Source organism: Aptenodytes patagonicus, chromosome 1 (genome assembly GCF_965638725.1).
Source record: "Aptenodytes patagonicus chromosome 1, bAptPat1.pri.cur, whole genome shotgun sequence".
NCBI classification, from domain to species: Eukaryota; Metazoa; Chordata; class Aves; order Sphenisciformes; family Spheniscidae; genus Aptenodytes; species Aptenodytes patagonicus.
The window spans coordinates 57449664-57470053 of record NC_134949.1 but is presented as its reverse complement, the minus strand read 5'-3'; the positions used below and the strand labels follow the sequence as shown (position 1 = coordinate 57470053).

Here is a 20390-nt window from a genome sequence, read left to right as displayed (position 1 = left end):
CTCTGCCTTCGCCGCCATCTTTGGTCCCGTCACCCCGCGCGCGGCCCCTTCCCGCCCGGGGGGGCGCTGCCGTATTCCGCGGCGGGGGCGGGGGCTCCTCGCGACAGCGGGGCGGGGCCGCCGCCCGCCCTTATCCGCCGCTGCCGGCGGGCGCCCTGCCCCGGGCGGCCGCGATCCCTTCGTCGCCCCGCGCCGCCGCTGCCATGGCGACCCCCGGCGCCGAGGAGGACGCGCTGGCGCGCTACCGCTCTCCGCTGGTGTCGCGATACGCCAGCGCCGAGATGGGCTTCAACTTCAGCGAGAGAAAGAAGTTCGGTACCTGGCGCCGCCTCTGGCTCTACCTCGCCCAGGCTGAGAAGGTAACGGCGGGACGGGGCCGCTGAGGGGAGAGCGGCCCGGAGCCGCCTCTGCGCCCTGGCGAGGGATGAAGGCTGGGCCCGGGGCGGGGGGGAACTGTCGTGGCGGAGCGTCTTCAGGCCCCCGTCCCTTCAGTCACCCTTCAGGCCTCTGGCGGGGGAGGGCCGGTTACCGGCGGGTGCGAGGGGTCGCTGTTAGAGCAGCTCGCCGCCCGTTTGCTTTGCGCGCGTCGCTCGTTGGGTGTCTGCGGCGCGGGAACCGCCCGTCGTGCCTTTGGAGCACGACGAGCTGCCCTTGTATCGCAGTTTAACCTCAGTCAGCAACCGAGTACCATACAGCCGCTCGCTCCCTCCTCCCCCGGTGGAAGAGAATTGGAAGAATAGAAGTGAGAAAAACTCGTGGGTTGAGATAAAAACAGTTTAAGAATTGAAGTAATAATAATAATATACAAAACAAGTGATGCACAGTGCAATTGCTCACCACCCGCCAACCGATGCCCAGCCAGTCCCCGAGCAGTGGCCCCCCCGGCCAGCTTTCCCCCAGTTTATGTACTGAGCATGACATCACATGGTATGGAATGTCCCTTTGGCCAGTTTGGCTGTGCCCCCTCCCAGCTTCTTGGGCACCTCCAGCCTTCTCAGTCGGTAGAGTATGGGAAGCTGAAAAGTCCTTGACTAGTGTAAGCACTGCTTAACACACCGATCTTTTAGTTGCTGCTATCAACATTGTTCTCACCCTAAATCCAAAACACAGCACTGTACTAGCTACTAGGAGGGAAATTAACTCTATTCCTGCCAAAACCAGGATACCTTGGGGAACGAGACCAAGCAGCGGCCTGGGTCTGCCCGAGGTGAGCGGGAAACGGACCAGAACAACCTTCAGGCGCCCCTTCGCGTCTTTTGGGGGAAAAAGGGCGGGGCGGTGCAAGCCCAGTTTTACACAACCCTTTCTATGCAATTCTCCATATACCTGTCATCCCTCAGCAAATCGCCTCTTCTTGTCTCAGGCCCTCCCCCTTGAACTTTTGCCTTTTTTGTGAAATTAGTTTTGTAAAAGCTTTGCTAAGCAGTTTTGGGGTGGGGGGGTTGCCTTCTGAGCAAACATTGATGTCCTTTTCAAGCGCTTGGCTGTTTACTTTTCAGGAGGTGTGACTGATGAGACATGCTCTCTCGTTCAATCGGATTGCTGTCAGTCTGTGCCAACTGGACCACCCCACGCATCTGCAGCCAGTTGTTTTTAGATAGCCCTTATTTCTGAGATAAGTTTACTTTTCGCCAAAGTGAGCAGAACAGTTACCCCAGAAATGCTTATCATGTTTCTGATGGGCCGAGTGCCACAAAAAAACCTGATAGTGCAAAAGATTGGTATCGATTCAGCTATTAGGAAGCAGCAATTGAGAGTACGTCCATATGGTTGCAAGGTGTTGTGTTAGTAGAGTCTATGGAGTTAACATTTTTAAAATGTAGTTTAAGCTAAACCTGCTTTGACTTTGGTCCCAGTTAGGGGTATGTGTACAGCCCATTGTTACTTCTTAGTTATGACACAGTCAATTTTTAAGATGCACTAACTTGCTTCCTTGTGGCTGAGAGGAAGACTCGTATCAGGTTTTTGACAGTGAAAAAGTTGTAATATGTTCCTAAAAAACAAAGACAAAACCACACAAAACCACCCTGCCTTCTGACAGGATAGCTTCAGCTTTCAGACTCTCTTTTGTACAGAGTCATTCAGTTTCCATTTTCAAGTACTGGGGTTGTTAGGAAGCAATCCAAGCACTAGGTCTGGCTGTTAATATTAGCAGTAAGGGCAGAGAAGCACCATGCTGGAGAACGAGCAGTGCACAGTGTCATTAATGTGTTCCTTCTCCATTCAAGGACCATACCACTACAGCGGCCTCATCGATAGTATGCTGCACCAAACATGATGTTTCAGAAGCTGGCGATGTAATTATACAGCTGTGTTAAATAGGAGTCTCCTTCTGAAATACCACATGCTAGGTATTGTCACAGCTGCGATGCTGGAGTGAGCAGACTGCAAATCTCATCTAGTATAGGAAGTATCAATACTAAGAATGCATGCTTAAGAAGCTTTGCATGTATCGAAGCATGATAATTTAAACACTGTCATATCAATTCCAGCAGATAATCATCGCTTTTTCTTCTGTTGAAGAACAAAATACTTCACAGGACTCACCTAATAGGAGAAAGCAAGCCGCTGAAAGAACCAGTGAGAGTCTTCTAGGTTTCCACTCCCAAGCCCTGAACTTGGGGTTCCCCTGTCGCTTGACCCTTGCTTTCCCTCCCATTGCCACCGTAGAGTTTTGTTCCCAGAAAGCAGAGAGAGATCTTGCAATTTCTCGAGCACCCTTTTCATAGTGGGAAGAGGGAGACTACTATTTTTATCTGTCTCCTCATTCCAGAGGAGTTCGTCTTCACATCTCAGCTCTGGACTGAACGGGGAAGTCAGCTACTTTCAGCACCTGTTAGCTCTGTCAGTGATCAGTTAGTTACAGATATAAGCAGTTTGCTTAGGTTCCTTATATGTAGTATTTCTTTTTGGGTACATTTAAAAAAAAAGAAGTAATAAATGAACTGTGGGCAATATTTATTCCAGTACTTATCCTCACTTTCAAGACATGTATATGTTGCTTCTTCAATCATCCTTATTGAAGATACATAATATTTCTCTTTGGGTACGTGAAAGAAAAAAAAAGTAATGAATTAACTATGGGCAATACTTACTTTTGTTTTGTAGTAAATCAGAATATTAGGAAGGTCTAACCATAGGTTTCTGGGAGCTGCAGGGAAGTAGTAAAAGAGGGGACATGTAGTTTAGTGATAAAGTTTTGGGTAAAGTACAGGGACAGGCAAATGGTTTCAATATTCACCCTACTTATGGGAGGAATTTTTGAGTAGTCCACTTGGAATATGTGAAATAAGAACTGAAAAATTATTTCACTGGAAACTGGGTTAGACAGAAAATCTTTACAGTTGGTATTTTGTTCCTTACAGAAGGCAATACCAGCAGTTTGAAAGAGGAGACTCAGCAAAACCTGTGATTAGTAAGAGAGCACTCCTGTCGTGGTTTAACCTCAGCCGGCAACTAAACACCACGCAGCCGCTCGCTCACTCCCCCCCGGTGGGATGGGGGAGAGAATCGGAAGGGTAAAAGTGAGAAAACTCGTGGGTTGAGATAAAGACAGTTTAATAGGGAAAGCAAAAGCCACACACGCAAGCAAAGCAAAACAAGGAATTCATTCGCTACTTCCCATGGGCAGGCAGGTGTTCAGCCATCTCCAGGAAAGCAGGGCTCCATCACGCGTAACGGTTACTTGGGAAGACAAACGCCATCACTCCAAACGTCCCCCCCTTCCTTCTTCTTCCCCCAGCTTTATATACTGAGCATGACGTCACATGGTATGGAATGTCCCTTTGGCCGGTTTGGGTCAGCTGTCCTGGCTGTGCCCCCTCCCAGCTTCTTGTGCACCTCCAGCCTTCTCAGTCAGTAGAGCATGGGAAGCTGAAAAGTCCTTGACTAGTGTAAACACTACCTAGCAACAACTAAAACATTGGTGTGTTATCAACATTGTTCTCACCCTAAATCCAAAACAAAGCACTGTACCAGCTACTAGGAAGGAAATTAACTCTATCCCTGCTGAAACCAGGACAACTCCTTAAACTAATCTTTTTCCAACTGACAGTAGTTGCAGTTTGGGTTAAGAGCTGAAGCGTGTGAGTTTATACCCATCCCAAAACTCTAGGTTTTGGGGTTTTTTTAGCATAAATCCATTTTTATTATGGTACTTCTATTAACACATTCTTTTTTTTTAATCTTGAGTTCTTGACCTAAACAATATGTTATTTGAAAGTCAAGTACAAATTTCATGGAGCTCTTCCTTCTCGTAGAAGTGGCTTTGACATCCTGCAGCATCAAACTGACTAATAAAATGTTTTGCACATGTGAAATCTGAATGTTTTCTCTCTTATAAGAGACTATAGTAGTCCTCCATCTTTTTTTTTTTTTGTCCAATTTAAGTTTCGTTATTTTTCTGTCATATGTTCTTTATTAGATGAGCAGGCCGGTGTTCTCATTCTGCTTGCAGGAGATGTTCCATGTCATCTGCCTGCTCTGCCCTTTAGGAATAGGGATGCATGAACAGTCATAGTTGTTACAGTGACACATCAAAGTATTGGAACAGCCTCGGAGGAATGACACCTTAAAAGCACAATCCAGAGAGCGCATCACTGACCTGTAGTGCTTTGGAGAAAACCCTGTGTTCTCCCTCAGGTAGTTTTCCTACTTAGTTTTCTTAGGTAGACAGGTTTGAAGGACATTCATTTGCTTTCTTCCTGAGGTACTGTCGAGATCAGCAAAAACTCACAGGGAAGAGGCCTCACGTGATGTTTGTAGATGCATGAGAACAGCATTTGCCTTGGCACTACCTTTCCTTGCATGTATTCCTATGACAAGTAGTCCCTTTTCGTAGGGATTATTTCTTTCCTCTCTGTATGGCTGTCAATGACTGCATACTGCGGTTAGCTTTTCCCAACAGATCATGAATGTGTGAACAAGGCATGAGGTTTTAATCTTGGCACAAGAGCGTATTGCCCACTGAGTTGCCTGTGTGCTTTCAGGCAGTTACGGTCTGTATCAGTACACCTCAAAGACAGCAGGCTGGGGCCAGGTGCTTTTCCTCATTTATCTGGACACTTATGGTGTGTATACACTCGCAGCATCATATTTTAAGTTGTGTGGGTACTAATTATCTGATGAGGACCCTGAAGGCACATCTGCTTCACTTGCTGTCTTCTCTAGTTCCAGATTACACATCTGCAAAACATTTTTTCACTCAGTTTGATTTTGAACAGAACCAGCTTTTGAAATACTTTGTATCCTTGAAGCTTCATGGCTGGTGACTTCTAATTACTAATGCACAAGACAACAGCATTTTAATTTGGAAAAGGCAGTAATGCCAAGTTCATTGTGAGACTTTCAAACTCTCAGTATCAGGAAAAGACATTTTTCTCAGCTTAATTAGCTTGTGCAAGTATAGAGCTGTGCAAGAGTTATACCAGTGTATAATTCTGTGGTTTGATATCTTACTCTGTTTTTGAGTCAGCTTGCTGAAAAGATTTAGCAAATATTTTTGAACATGAACTAGGAGCATTTATCCCCGCTTCCAGATCAAGTAACTGATTTCCCAAGCTTCCAGTTTCAGACTGAGATGAAGTACTTTAGGACTTTTGGAAAGGTACAGACATATGTACCTTTCCATGTGTTCTAAGTCTGCTGTTTACAGTTGTGTAGGTCTAGTTGTGGTCCAAAGAGTTCTTCCTGACACAGGCTATCTAGTCCCATGGTGGCTGGATTGTTCTTTACCCAAAGGGTAAATTTCATTAAAAGAAGTTAAAGCTATGCTGTTTTTATATCACTTTTCCCCACGTGTCTAATTTTTGTAGTTGTCACAGGGATGTTATATGATTGAGGAAAGTATGAAGCCCAAGAGGAACATCTAAGCATGAACACTGTCCTATCCTATTGGAAAAGGTTGGAGAACCTGTCCTGGTTTCGGCAGGGATAGAGTTAATTTCCTTCCTAGTAGCTGGTAGAGTGCTGTGTTTTGGATTTAGGATGAGAACAAAGTTGATAACACACCGATGTTTTAGCTGTTGCTAAGTAGTGCTGACACCAGTCAAGGACTTTTCAGCTTCCCACGCTCTACTGACTGAGAAGGCTGGAGGTGCACAAGAAGCTGGGAGGGGGCACAGCCAGGACAGCTGACCCAAACTGGCCAAAGGGACATTCCATACCATGTGACGTCATGCTCAGTACATAAACTGGGGGAAAGCTGGCCAGGGGGGCCACTGCTCGGGGGACTGGCTGGGCATCGGTCGGCGGGTGGTGAGCAATTGCATTGTGCATCACTTGCTTTGTGTAGTATCATCATCATCATCGTTGTTGTTGTTATTATTATTACACCATTATTATTGTTGTTGTAATTATTATTTTATTTCAATTATTAAACTGTTTTTATCTCAACCCATGAGTTTTTCTCACTTCTACTCTTCCAATTCTCTCCCCCATCCCACCGGGGGGGGGTGGGGGCGGGGAGTGAGCGAGCAACTGTGTGGTACTTGGTTACCGACTGAGGTTAAACCACGACAGAACCCTAGAATGAAAGCATTTGCTGTTACAGCTCTTGATTATGCCAAATTGCCATGCTTCCGTGAGATGTCATGTGGGAGTAAATTATCTAAACAGCTTCTGTCTCAATGTGGGTTGTCTCTTAAAGACAAAAAGAAATAGAAAGTTCTTTTCCCCTTGCAGTCACTTGGGCTTCCTATCACAGATGAGCAGATACAGGAGATGGAAGCAAATCTGGACAACATTGACTTCAAGATGGCAGCAGAGGAAGAGAAGAAGCTGCGTCACGATGTGATGGCCCACGTTCACACCTTTGCCCACTGCTGTCCAAAAGCTGCAGCCATCATTCACCTTGGAGCAACTTCCTGTTACGTAGGGGATAATACGGTAATACAATATTTTCAGTTTCCTGCCTGCAGAGCTGGGCAAAACAAAGCTACAGTTGCTTACTTGATAGCTCTTTCTAAACTTTTCTTTATAAAATAATATTAAATAGATTTTTCAGACATTTTTATTAGTTTTACTATTGAAGTTAATTCCCCTTTATCCTAGCTACCCTAGGAAGGCAAGCTCCTCTTGCCTTCTTTCTTTTGATATGAAGCAAGATCTGTCTGGAAACTAACTGTTCTCTAAGCTCTGCTTGCATGTTAAATATTCAAGGAGATAAGAGATCGTGAGTTGCAAATGCATGCAGAAACGTGTGAACTGTCAGTTATGCTAATAGGACAAGAGTTCACTGACTTACAAAACATGGCCACTTTTGATATACACAGCCCATGAGCTTTCAACTGCTGCTTGGAACCCCTGTATTAATTCAGGGTAAATAAAGCTTTTCAGCGGCCAAGAGGATGGATAAATGTGTTAAGTGAAAAAGGAAATACCACCATTCTACAAAACTGTAAAATGTTTGTGAAAAACCTGTCTAAAACTGAGTGCAAACTAAAGTCTTAATTTCTCAGTGTATATTGCTGTTCCCCTTTGTGCAAATCATTGCAACTTCACATCCACTTTTGTCGTACGAGAAGCTGCTGCGTGATTATTTTTATCCTACTCCTTTGCAAGCCTGTTCGGCTTTTAGGTAATACCACCTTCCTTGTGACACTTGGCACCTAGCTGTACCTCAGTCTCAAAAGGAGGAGTGAAGATGACTGCTGCCTGATCAGTCCACTTACTTTCTTGCTGTCTTTAGCCTACAGTGCCTGCATTTTCCACTTGGGATGAATGATTTAGTCTGTCATTCCATGGGTATCAGGAGTATCTCAAAATAATCATTCATGCCCAGTCAGTGGAAACAGGTCTTCTACTGCCCAGTATGACTTTCTGTGGATAGTATAGAAGGAGCAATGATGGATCCAGCATTTTTGTCATGAGCAAGTTCACTGCAAGTTCTGATACAAGAAGAAAAGCAGAGCTTTCATTATAAGAGACTTGAGTGGACAAAGCATATTTTAATTATCTGTGTCCTCTCTGAGAGAAGCCATTACGTCTGGTCCTTCATACATGGCCCAAACTTCCTTTCTTTGCTTCTTTCAGGATCTGATTGTCCTCCGTGATGGGTTTAACCTGCTGCTACCCAAGGTGAGGAGGCAGTTGTGCACAGTGTCTCAGAAGTGAGCAGCGCTGATGTCCTATGAATACCCTGTGTTTAACTTGGATTTTCCTAAGCCTTGCTGGGAAGCTAGGAGGAGCTGTCTGTCTGGGTTATACTAAAGAAAGTAAAAGTTATCTTCCTTTCCTTTCTCAAGTCTTTCCCCAAAGCTTCTTTGCTCACTATGGGACTTATAAGCAACTCCTTGTTTATCTGTGCCACAGATACTAGTTTCAGAAAACAACTGTATTGCTTTCAGGATCAGCTTAGGCATCCCCTTAACTATATTCCTAGGAGTGTATCAGCATTCAAGAAGCTATATAATACAATTTTCTGAGGTCAAATATAGTGGGAGTGTAGTGCAGCGTTGTCTATCTGACCTGAGTGTCTTGGCACCCAATTTGCCCTGGACTGTACATGTGTCAATTATACGCCAAGCAGCTTTATTTCTGACCAATTCTAGGAATAAAGAAAATACCCAGGGATAAACCAACTGCAGGGTTGGGTTGGGCACGAGGACTAGACTCATTTGAGCTGAAGTCCAACCACTTGTATCATCTCTTGCTTGAGTTTTGTAGCAAGCAAAAATAATGTGCATGCCCTGAAAAAATGAAACACACGATATTCTACAATTAGAGGGGGGTATTCAAGGATTGCACAGTTGTTTCCCTCCCCTTTTTCTCACAGCAGTGTTGTGCTTAAGCACGCTACCTTCTGCTGTGTTGTTTTTTTCTCTCATTCCGCCTCTTTTCCATCCTTCCTGCATCCACTAGCTCGCAAGGGTGATCAGCCGGCTGGCCGACTTTGCTGAGAAGTATGCTGACCTGCCTACTTTGGGCTTCACTCACTACCAGTAAGTAGCCATCAGCCTTTGCTTTCATTTTGTCAGCTGTGCTTTGGTTAAATTGACCTGCTACTTCTTTCTTTCATCCTTTTTCCCACTTCTGACCAGTGGCAGTTGGTACTGCTGGACATCATTAAGACATTGTTGGTGGTTCAGAAAAGGAGTATGTGCCTAACTCCAGCCTTGTCTCAGGAAATTGAACTGTTGCTTTGACTAGCTGTCAGCAGTTGTTTTAACACAGCTTCATAAGGAACGACTTATTGGCGAACATAGATGTGTAAACTCTGGGCTGTTTCAAAAAGCATGACTGGGAACTGTAGTAAGCCTGTCTTCCAGTCACATTTTCTTTATGTTTGTTTTTCTGTCAGTTAAGTTAGTTTCAACTGCAGCTTAATGGTTTGTTACTGGCTACTTGTTACTACAGCTACTCTGTCTGTCACTGTTGCTGAAGCTTTCTTCTAAAGTGATGATTTAGGATCCATCAGTTTTCATAGATCCCTATATGGATCCCTGGGAAGAATCAGGAAGAATTTCTTCTGTTTAACAGGATGATACCATTTTCTGTCTCTTAGGAAACTTACACTTTCTGTGCAGCACTTCTGAGAATAGAATAGAATAGAATAGAATAGAATAGAATAGAATAGAATAGAATAGAATAGAATAGAATAGAATAGAATAGAATAGAATAGAATATTTGTAGGCAGACTCCTGAGTCAAAGGACAACGAGATCTGGATAGGTCTGTTAAGGTAGATTAATCTGCTGCTTCATGAAGACAGTTTGCTTTCAGAGGCATTAAACTGTACACCTTGAGGTAAGCCTGGATCTTCCACCCTGGTGATATGGAACACCAGAGACAGGGAAATTAAGCACCGGTCGTGTTAGACTCAGTGCCTGGCACTTTAAAATTTTTCCCAAAGGAGAGTGGGAGCATCAGGTCAGGTCTCTGATTAATTGTGTTGCTGTATATGCCATGTCAGTTCAATCAGCTCTAGTCCTAGGTCCTTCTTTGTCTTTAGCTTTTCGGAGGAGTATTCTCTGGGCTCAGTTTTATCTTGGCTTTTGGAAAGAGTACAAAGGAGTATTCAAGAAGTGTATGCAAGGCCAAGTTGTAAAAACTGAGGTGAAGAAGGCATTGATACCTCGGCCTTTTCTGTGTCCTTTGTCAGCAGGGCCTCTGCCCCATTATGAACAGGTCCATGTTTTCCCTAGCCCTCCTTTTGCTACTGACGTACTCGCAGAGGCCTTTCTTCTCACCTTTCACATCCCACATCAGATTAAACTACAGGTGGGCTTCGGCTTTCCTAACCCCATCCCTGCAGTGCTGGACAGTTTCTTTGTATTCCTCCTGGACCACCCGACCCTGCTTCCACATCTTGTATGCTTCCTTTTTATGTTTGAGCTTAATCAGGAACACCTTGTTCATGTGCATGTGCTTTTTTGAAATAGTATAGAGGTTGGCTTTGGAGTTCATGTGGATAATTGGAAATACTTCAACTTCTAGGCTCTGCTAATACCCCCGTTTTCTCCTCAAAGCATTTGCAGGGGGACAGTGTGGTTGAAGCTTGCAGATATTTATTTCAAGGTGGAGGCCTTACAAAAAACGTTGGCTAAAAGTATTGTTAATTATTGCACGTTTGCCCAGAGACTGAGGAATGCCTTTTTATAAATAAAAAGGAACAGTCCCTTGGAGAAATCATTTAAAATCACAATGTGTCCGCAGATGTTTCTGCACTGAGAAATTCACACCAGTGCTATAAGTTAGCCAGGATGCCCCCTGTGCCCTGGGCGAGCAGAATTAGGGTGGGGGATAGATGCACCCCCCGTTTGTCCCAGCCCCCTGGCTTCTCTCCCCTGCGGGCGGAGCCCCGGGGGCGGCGCGGGCCGGCAGGGGGCGCCCTCCGCCAGCGGATGCGCGGGGGCGGAGCGCTGCGGCTGCAGGAGCCGGAGCGGTCAGAGGGAGGGAGCCCGGGGAGCGGGCGCGGGAAGTCCCCTTCCTTGCACTGAGTGAGGCCTTCCCGCTTGACAGAGTTCTGGAAGAACGCGGTGAGACCCATTCTAGATATTGTGACCGGTGGGCCTCCGGTCACTTGTATTTAAGAAACTCAAAAGCTGTAGTAGTGAAAGACCTTCAGATACTCTCTTATTTCTTAATCCCCTAACACGTACAGAAACTACAGTTACTGTTTTCTCTTGATGTAGTTACATCTAATTCCTGAAAAGAATGGTCATATCTTCAGTACCATTTACTGGTGATATATATATGTGCTGTTACATCTTCCTGCGTAAGCCAGATCTTTTTAATTTCTGCTCAGAGGAGTCAGAGACACCAACCTGCAGGGAGGTCTTAACAGTAGACTCAGCAGCAAAGCGTGGTCCTCGGGAGTTATTGTGCAAATTGTCAATGAGTCGCATTCTGTTCTTGGTTGTTTTCAGACCTGCACAGCTCACCACTGTGGGGAAACGCTGCTGCCTGTGGATTCAGGACTTGTGCATGGACCTGCAGAACCTGGAGCGGGCTCGGGATGACCTGCGCTTTCGGGGTGTAAAAGGCACCACTGGCACTCAAGCCAGCTTCTTGCAGCTCTTTGAGGGAGACCATAGTAAAGTAAGTCAGACAGCCCAGGGCATAGACTTGCAGTCTTTGCAATTCTCCCCTCTGGAATGCTGTTCTGTTTGGGGAACATGGAGATTCTGGCATCAAACTCACAACGGCACTGCAATCCCTCTGGGGCCCACTGACAAAGCCCTGTGTGAAAGTGAGCAGAATTTGGGGAGGGTGTATTTCCCTATATGCCTTGCTGGTGTACTTCCCAGCAAGTATAACATTTGTTGACAGTAAACTGAGAAAAGCAAAGGATCCTTTTTGCTGTTGCTGACCTTCCTGACTTGTTGCATTCTGAGCTCTGTTTGTTTTGGTTTTTTCTTCACCCTGAGGTTGAAGAGCTGGACAGATTAGTGACTGCAAAGGCAGGATTTAAGCGGTATGTAACAAGCATGCTTAGCCACCTAAATTTGGTGTTAACAAAGTGTGACTCCTGCTGTCCATGTTGGCTCAGATGCCCCTAGCTGCCAAACTGACATCTGTGCTGCTGTTGACTTACCTCCCTTTGCCATCTTCCATTCCCGGTTGCAGCCTCCCGCAGGAAACTTCACCTCCTAAATAGACCACTTCTACTTGTCTCCCTCTCAAAGCACAGCTGTCCATTTTCCCTCTGCTTTTCTCTCTCCCATCTGCATGCTGCCCAAAATTGACAGCCTGAATCCAAAGTTGTTCTTGTCAGGGCAGAATGATAACCCTCCACTTCAAAAGCCGTGTTACTCCTTGCTCAAAGTCTTGCAGTACGGTTGTATCTGTCTGGAGCACTGTTGAGTTGAAGTTGTTCTGTGCTTATTTTTAGGGCTTATATAGTCACAGGGCAGACCTATAGTCGCAAGGTGGATATTGAAGTCCTGTCTGTGCTGGCCAGTCTTGGGGCATCTATACACAAGGTGAGTGCCCTATATGTATACATTGGGAAGAAGGGGAAACATCTTAAATCTTGAAGAGAGGATGCTCATGGTGCAGAACACTGTTCTCAAGAAATATTAATTGGTGTTCCTTGTTCAGCTGTTCTCTTTGTGATCATGTCAATTCACCACTGGGTACATGCCTAGTAATCAAACTTCAAAGATCTTAAGATCTTGCTAAAAAATGCACTTTACCCAAAGGTTTTTGGATATTAAGTAAAGATCTTAAGACCAGTGGCAAATAAAGCAACTTTACTGAGCAGATTCTAAGATGGGTTAACAAATCCCACACCAGATATTAGTCTAATCTATGCTAAATTGATACAATTAGAGTAAATGTCTTTCCTAGTGGTGTATGAGTTTTTAAATTTCACTGTTTGCTCCCAGTTAATTGCTTCTCTGATAATGGTGTTATTCTCTCTGTCCTTGTGGATTCTTTTCATTGATTTATTTCTGTTCCCTCCCTCTTCCTCTTGGGCTAAAGTGATCTGTGGTATTTTCTTCTGGTTTAGTTTTGTAGGCTGGCTGGTTCAGTAAGTACGCATTATCTGTGTTTGCAAATCACTGTGTAATTTTGTTATGCATTTTCACTGTTCCCTCCTGGTATCTCTTCCATTCCCTGCAAACATTTGCCGTTCTTGGAGTCCTGTGATATTCTAATACAGTGGACACCTTTTTTTCCTTATGCTTTCTTGACTGGGATTTTTAGGCCGGGAAGTATGATTGTAGTGTCAAATTTTTTGTCAAATTTTTCACTGTGTCCCCAATTTACTTCTCGGACACAGATGCAAACACTTTTCCAAGAACACTAATAGGAGTATATATTGGTGTGTGTTAGTTTGGTTCTGTTTGTTAATTTCTTGGGCTTTTTTCTAGATTTGTACTGACATTCGTCTTTTGGCCAACCTGAAGGAGATAGAGGAGCCTTTTGAGAAAGACCAGATTGGTAAGGGATGGGAGACATTTCTTGGCCTGGTGTATATATCTTTTCATTTATGTTGGTGCAGCCTTTTAAGCAAAGTTAGAAATGTCACTGACAGAAGTTGCTTTAAATTAACTGAAGTTTGGCATTGTTAGTATTTTGGGAACTTTTTAAAGGAAAAAAAAAATGCATTTTACCCAAAGGTTTCTGGATATTAAGTAATTAAAATCAGATTTGTATTTCTGCACTTCCTGGGTTTGGGGGCAGAGCAGAAGCAGTCACCTATTCCCCACAGAGGAAGACTTGGGTCTGAGGAGTACTTAGTGTTTTGCATTCCTCATGAAGCTAACTGGAGCTGTAGGTTTTCAGCTTGACTCAGCATTTTGGTCTTTATAAACCAAATTTGGAACAATGAAACTAGGCTGGACCCTTGCCAGAAGAACACCAATGATGTGATTCTGACATTGGTAGAAGGCGAGAAGGAAATGCACAGTTTTGGCTCTTGGCTGGAAGAAAGTTCAGACAGGCACCCTAAATAGTTGCATGGGATTAAATCGGCAAATTAAGCCTTAGTCATATTTGTTACTTGAATCATTCTACATTTCGTGGTTGGTTTTGATATCCATTCACCAGAGCAATGGGCAGCAGTGCAAGTATGTGACTTTGAAGGGCAATGTTATTGAGCAGACGGGGTCTTGAACACCGCTAAAGTTGCCGTGGGTAGCCTAGAGAGATGGTGCTAAATACTGCATTAAAAATTAAGTCCATTTGTTCTTTTTATGTGGTAGTACTTCTTCTGTTTTGCAGAATTGCAAAATGTCTTCTCACTTTTTTTCTCCCCACAGTTGGATGTTTCTAATCTGAAGGGGAAATGTGGTGGTGTCATTTTCTTTATTCCATTTTGTCCTTAGAAAATCATCATGTTTTGACGCTTTAGTCAAAAACATGATTCCTGACACAGTTTTCTTATCTGGGGGAGGACCTTCATCTCTTCTTCCTGAACGCACTTACTACTATGTCCTGTTTCCATCACTCTTTCTCCTTTCACAGGTTCAAGTGCTATGCCTTACAAGAGGAATCCAATGCGTTCAGAGCGCTGCTGCAGCCTGGCTCGACACCTGATGACTCTGATACTGGATCCCCTCCAAACAGCCTCTGTGCAGTGGTTTGAGCGAACGTTGGATGACAGTGCCAACAGGTTTGTTTAGATCGTGCAATGCAGCAATTTCAGAAGGTCTTGTGCAGGAAGGTCTTTTGATGTATTTAGAAAATACTATTTTTAAACTAAAACCGCAAGTTACCACCTTGATGAAAAGCAGTCTCAATAGAATCTAGCGACTACAAACTGGTTTCCTCTCTAAGATCAGATGAAAACTGTTAGGTTTTTTTAACGTCAAGATCTTCTGCAAAGTAAACCAGCAGAGAGAGGGAGGGATGCAGAAGCCGTGGTAATAAATTGCTCTCGTATCTTCCTGTTTCAACAGCATACTTTCAACAGCATACTATAGCAGTTCTTACATTTCTCAAATTTTCCTCCATCTCTTTTGAACGTGTTTTTTGACCCTGCTCCTCTTCGCTTCTTAAAGAATAATTCAACATTTTATCTGTAATCCCTTAACCCTCCAAATAATCTAAAGAAACTTATTTTCATCTCTTTGTGAAGTGTTGTTCTTTACAAAAAGTAGTTCAGATCCTAAAGAAAGAGCACAAACATTATTTTTTTAAGTAATGTTTCATGAAAACCTGTGCAGGTCTTTCAGATGTTGCTCAGCAGACTTTGCTTTGTTTTCTGATTCTTCATTGTGACTATTTTGAGATGAGCAAAAGTTATCTGTAAGTATTTTCAAGTAAATTATAGCAATTAAATTCAATGCTTCCATCTTCCAGTTAGTACTAAATTTCCATAACTATATTTACCTTTGAAACATTTTAGTTTCAAAGTAGTCTTCTGTTGCTGAATTCGATCTTCTAGAATCTTAGAAATCTTTAGATTTCTAAGATATGGGGCTTGTAGAACAATGAACAGCAGCAGTTTTGGCTATAGACTAGTGTTCAGATTGTTGATGAGAATGTTATTTTAAAAATGTTTCCACAAACATAATTTCTGCATAAAATTTCATGAAAGTATAGAAGATCTTTTCCCAAAAGGACTTTAATCCACAGCTGCTAGTCTTATTAAGAGCTGCATAGGCAGCAGAAAACAATGTAAATTTAAGAAATTGGATACTGGTTGATATGGTGTGTTTATTTCCCAATAGCTACCCAGTGTTGAGAGAGGTACTGGAATGTTTCAAATTTTATTTTCACTTCATCTAATAGAAAGGGTCATTTGTTCATTTCATAACCCAATTAAAAAAACCTGTGCCTTGGATTTTTCTTGTAGAGTTGTGAAAGGAGAGCAAACCAGAGAAAATGCAGTCAACCTACAAAACAGCAAAGTCCTTTTGAAGACAGTGTGATAGAACTAGGGGCCTTAAATGTAGCACAAGGTTTAAGTACTAGTATATTTTAAAAAATCACAGTTTAGAATGGGCCAGGCACTGCTGTCACGGATGATGCTGTAATTGCTGCACTGTGACACAGAGCCTTTTGCCTGATACAGCTCAGTCCCCACTAGTCCTCTCCTTTCCCTCCTTTCCTTTTTGTCATTCTTTTTTGTCAGGAGCCTCCTTTGTGACCAGGAGCTGGTCTCTTGAAGGAAGCCCCCACCAAATGCATGGATCACTTTGAAAGTTCCCCACTAAGCACAGCCAGGCACAGCATGACAGTGCAGCATGTCTTACTCCTGGAGAGTAGGATCCGTAGACAGGGCAACACAGAACACAGGGGAAGATAATCTCATGGGTTCGCTAGCTCTGTAAATTGCTGCCCTTTTTCCTAGCTGTGTAATCATTGAATTATCTTGGAGCTTTCTATGTGCGCCTTTACCCTTTCTCTTCCTCTCTCCTCCTTTTCTCTACTGACCAAAAAAAACCCCCTCCCGTCTCAAGAGCTACTGCTATAAGATGTTCTTTAGCTTTCCCAGTTGTGACCTTTAAACAACAAGAAGCACCTATAAGGAGAACAGTTCCAGCTTTAGGGCCACAGTAATGCTATTTACAGAATTATTTACAGAAACTAAAGAGCTGGATCTGAGGTAGGCTGGAACATGGCCTTTATTGCTAACTGGGGCCCTGGGTATGTGTGTTTCATAGGCGCGTGTGTCTGGCTGAGGCTTTCCTCACAGCTGACATCATTCTGAGTACACTGCAGAATATCTCCGAGGGACTTGTGGTATATCCAAAGGTAAAGCAGGAGATAATGTGTGCAGTGTTGCATCCTTGATAACGCTGCAGCTATGCCAAAGTGTATAAAAATCCTCCCACTCAAAGGATTACATTTTTATACGTTAGTTCAAACGGTTTCTGAATTTTGCTCTCCATTCTCACTATATTCTCACTGCTTGCAGGACAGACATGAAAGGGTACTTGTTCAAGCCAAAAGGTAGTAAATTAAAAATTTCTCAAAAAAGATATTTTCCCCTGAAATCTGTAGAACTTACTGCCAAAAGATACTGTCAAGGCAGACCTCGTACAGTCCTGTAACTTACCTACAGGTTAAAAAAAAAAATTGATTGTACATCTTTTGTACACAGTAATGTCCCTTACAAGATACAGATTCTAAGTATTATCAGCTTCAATACCTGGATTTCCATAGCTAAGTTCAAAAAGAGAAATTATCTTTGCATTGTTGTCCCGTCCTGGAGATTCAAAGGGAGAGGAAAACTTCACTGGGAGTCCCAGTTGTCTACAGAATTGCTATAATGCTGTTTCTTTTTTCTGTTTGTTTTGTCTTGTTTAAGGTGATTGAAAGGAGGATCCGGCAGGAGCTGCCATTCATGGCCACAGAGAATATAATCATGGCGATGGTGAAAGCAGGGGGCAATCGTCAGGTACAAATGCGGTCAAAAATACCTTTGTTCACTGCCTGGCATTTCACTCCTGAGAAACAAAAGTACCTGGGCTCTTGTCCTGACCATCTCACCTTTCTTTGTTCTCCACCTACTCCCACAGAGTTGTAAATATTACACTGGTGCTGCAAAGCTAGACTCTGCTCTCTGAGGTGAGAGCAGTTGTGGAGATCCGTATTTACTGTTAGGAAGACTGTGTGTTTGAGCTAATCTGGCTGTCTGTGCTGGAGAACAGGGAGACCTATTTTTGTATTAGATACTCGTAGGCGTTTTCCTTTTGTAAATGTTTGAAGGAACTTGGAACACAGGCCAGGCTTCTTTATATGGAACATGTTGGCAGTTGGCTACCTTATAAATTAAAAGAATGAATCAGTGCTGTTAACGAAAAAGCAAGTAAGACCGTTCTGAACCATTCATTCATGTGTCACTCTTCCCTAATTCAGTATAGTGCTTTTTATTATTAACTTTGTTTATGGTTCTTCATTCAGTTTTCTGTGTTCAAGCAAATTGAAATTAAATGTTTTCCTTAGCAAATAAATTCAGACACAATTAGATTATATTTCCTTATCATTTAATTTTGCAGTTCAGTTTATAACTGATAATCAAATTTACATCTTAATAAAACAGCTTATTTTCACTTACCTTTAGATAGTAATTTTTCCTTCTATGATTATTTCCACATCAGGGACAAAAGTTAAATTTGCAAGATAGTAATTGAAAAAGGGGTTGCCAGAAGCTTTGAGTAGGATATGTGCTTTTAGTTCTCTGAAACACTTCTGGCAAGTCACCCATGATGTTAGTCAGGAAAGATCATTTTTCCTCCCCCCCCCCCCCCATGTGTCTCTGATGTTTGTCACTGGGTCAGTCAGTAAGTAAGCTTCCTAACTAAACTTATTAAGGGTCACATCATGTGGGTAAGTTTCATTATCTTTTCAGCTGGTTCTCTTTCTAAAGTATCCCATACTTAACCTAAACAGTCCTCTCTCTTTTGATTAGGTTGAAGAGCGAATTTCATTTGTGTTTGTTATTGGCCTACCTTCTTTCTGGTGCTGTTTAATTACAAATCTATAGAGTTTAGTACACTTACAAAATCCGCTCTTATTCACATTAGTATGTTCTGTTTTCATGTCCTGGGAACTCCGGAACAGCACATTTTCTATGCTTTCCCACCTCATAGCATAGAAACTCACTTCCTTTCCCCACCACTGAACAGCTCCCTCCCCTAAACAGCCAGAAGACAGTTCACCTGAGGCAGGTCGGTGCTGGAGCAAGATGGCCTTTGGATGGAGGAAACAAGGAACAGGAGATCATTTTCCTCCTAACTGAAGATAGATCAAGGAAAATACATGTGAGGAGAAGATTCTTACATGGCTGTAAATGCAACAACATGACTGTATTTTAGGGGCCACCATGGCAGGTTCTGATTTTGCAGGTGGTCCCTGACTACAGTTTGGTTCCCTTGCTTCTACAGATTGATTCCACAGGAAATAAAGGTGTTAGGAAGTGTTTCAGAAAAATTGTTATAAGGGTTTTACCCGTCTTAGTGCCATGTGAGGGTTCTTTGGGAGAGAATGTCTTAAGGCCCTCAAGTTTGTAAGGGTTTTTTTTTCCCTTCAGTCTGCCCTTATGTAATCCATGGTTTACATAGTCTCACTGCTCATTGAGTTAGACATGTTCTTTTCCCTTTGCCAAACCTATAGAGGTTTTACATTGTTTATGCTCCCAAGATGTTCCATACAGGGGTCGACTGGTGGTGAATAAGGAATTCCTGTATTTCAGTTCATAGAATATTTTGGGAACAGCTACTATAGTCTGTCTTTGGAAAAATCATGCAAGTAGGGAATAGAACAACTGAAAAAAAATCCTGTAGTGACTCCTAAGAGTATTTGGGGAGTTTGAGGAAGTGTAAAGATTCCAGTGTCGTAAGTTTGTGGTAGAATTGAACAGGGAACGCATGTGTCATTCAGACTGATTTAGCCTCAAAGGGCAGATGTGGAAGGATGAAGAAAATCTTGTTTTAATGTAGTGGTATATGAGACACTGCAGTCCAAGGTGTGTCTCATTTGTATGCTGTCCAGTGCAGTACGCTTTGATATTTCTCCCTCCCGCACAAGTTAGCAGGATGAACATGTGCTGTCAGTAGCCATGGAATGACTTTTTTCTTTTCCCCTCCTCTTCCCCCTGCTCCTACAGGATTGCCATGAGAAGATTCGTGTTCTCTCCCAGCAAGCAGCTGCTGTTGTAAAACAGGAAGGGGGTGATAATGACTTCATTGCCCGTGTCCGCGCTGATCCTTACTTCAGCCCTATCCATAAACAACTCGAAAGCCTGTTGGATCCCTCCTCCTTCACTGGACGTGCTCCTCAACAGGTAAAGTAGTGGAAAGAGGCTACACGTGCTATGGGTTGTAATACAATGTGTTGTTTAATCCTGTGTCCTTTTATATGCCAGAGAGTGTACATATTATTTACCTCTGCCCATACTACTAAGGCAGACACATTTCTCTCTTTTGTTTTCCTTGGCTTTCTTGTCTTTCTTCCCTGTGGGCTTCACACTTTTGACTCTGGACATATCAGACTGCTAGGTGTCTCTGTGAAACAGAGACCCCAGTGAGACAAGCAGGTCTGAATGGGGAGGAGAAGGGAACCCTTTCTTTTGCCAATTTTCTCTTTCCCACCTTTCTTGAACAGGTGACAAAGTTCCTGAAGGAGGAGGTTCGACCAGCGCTGATTCCATACCAAAGCAAGATGGGAGGGAAAATTGAGCTGGCACTTTAGGTATATTCTACAAAGGTGTGTGGGTACAGGAAGATAATAAAAGCCTAATTGATCCAGGTCTGTTTACTGTGTCACGTTATTTTGGTTCTCTACAGTACATTTAACCCCCAGAGCTTACAGCCACCTTGATTCCAGATGGGCTTTTCATTCTTTGTCGGCTGTTTAATCAAGCCTCCATCTATTGTGTGCTGAGTTACTGAGAAACACTTGATTGTTACAAGGTAACTTTATCACAGTACCTTTCGTTGGCCCCTTATAGAGCACTGCCAGCTGTTTAAAGAGCAATGCCAGGTGCTGCCTCAC

At 43.3% G+C, this 20390-nt stretch overlaps 1 protein-coding gene across 1 annotated transcript; it reads left to right on the top strand.

Annotated features, from left to right (window-relative positions):
• The first annotated feature begins 159 nt into the window (after positions 1–159).
• On the top strand, positions 160–20143 carry ADSL (adenylosuccinate lyase). Its single transcript, XM_076337339.1, has 13 exons — positions 160–359; positions 6682–6885; positions 8032–8076; positions 8860–8939; positions 11366–11537; positions 11867–11913; positions 12331–12421; positions 13316–13385; positions 14412–14559; positions 16556–16646; positions 17203–17292; positions 19504–19680; positions 20001–20143. The coding sequence occupies exons 1-13, from the start codon at positions 204–206 to the stop codon at positions 20085–20087; spliced, it is 1458 nt and encodes a 485-aa protein (XP_076193454.1). The 5' UTR covers positions 160–203; the 3' UTR covers positions 20088–20143.
• The last annotated feature ends 247 nt before the right edge of the window (positions 20144–20390 follow it).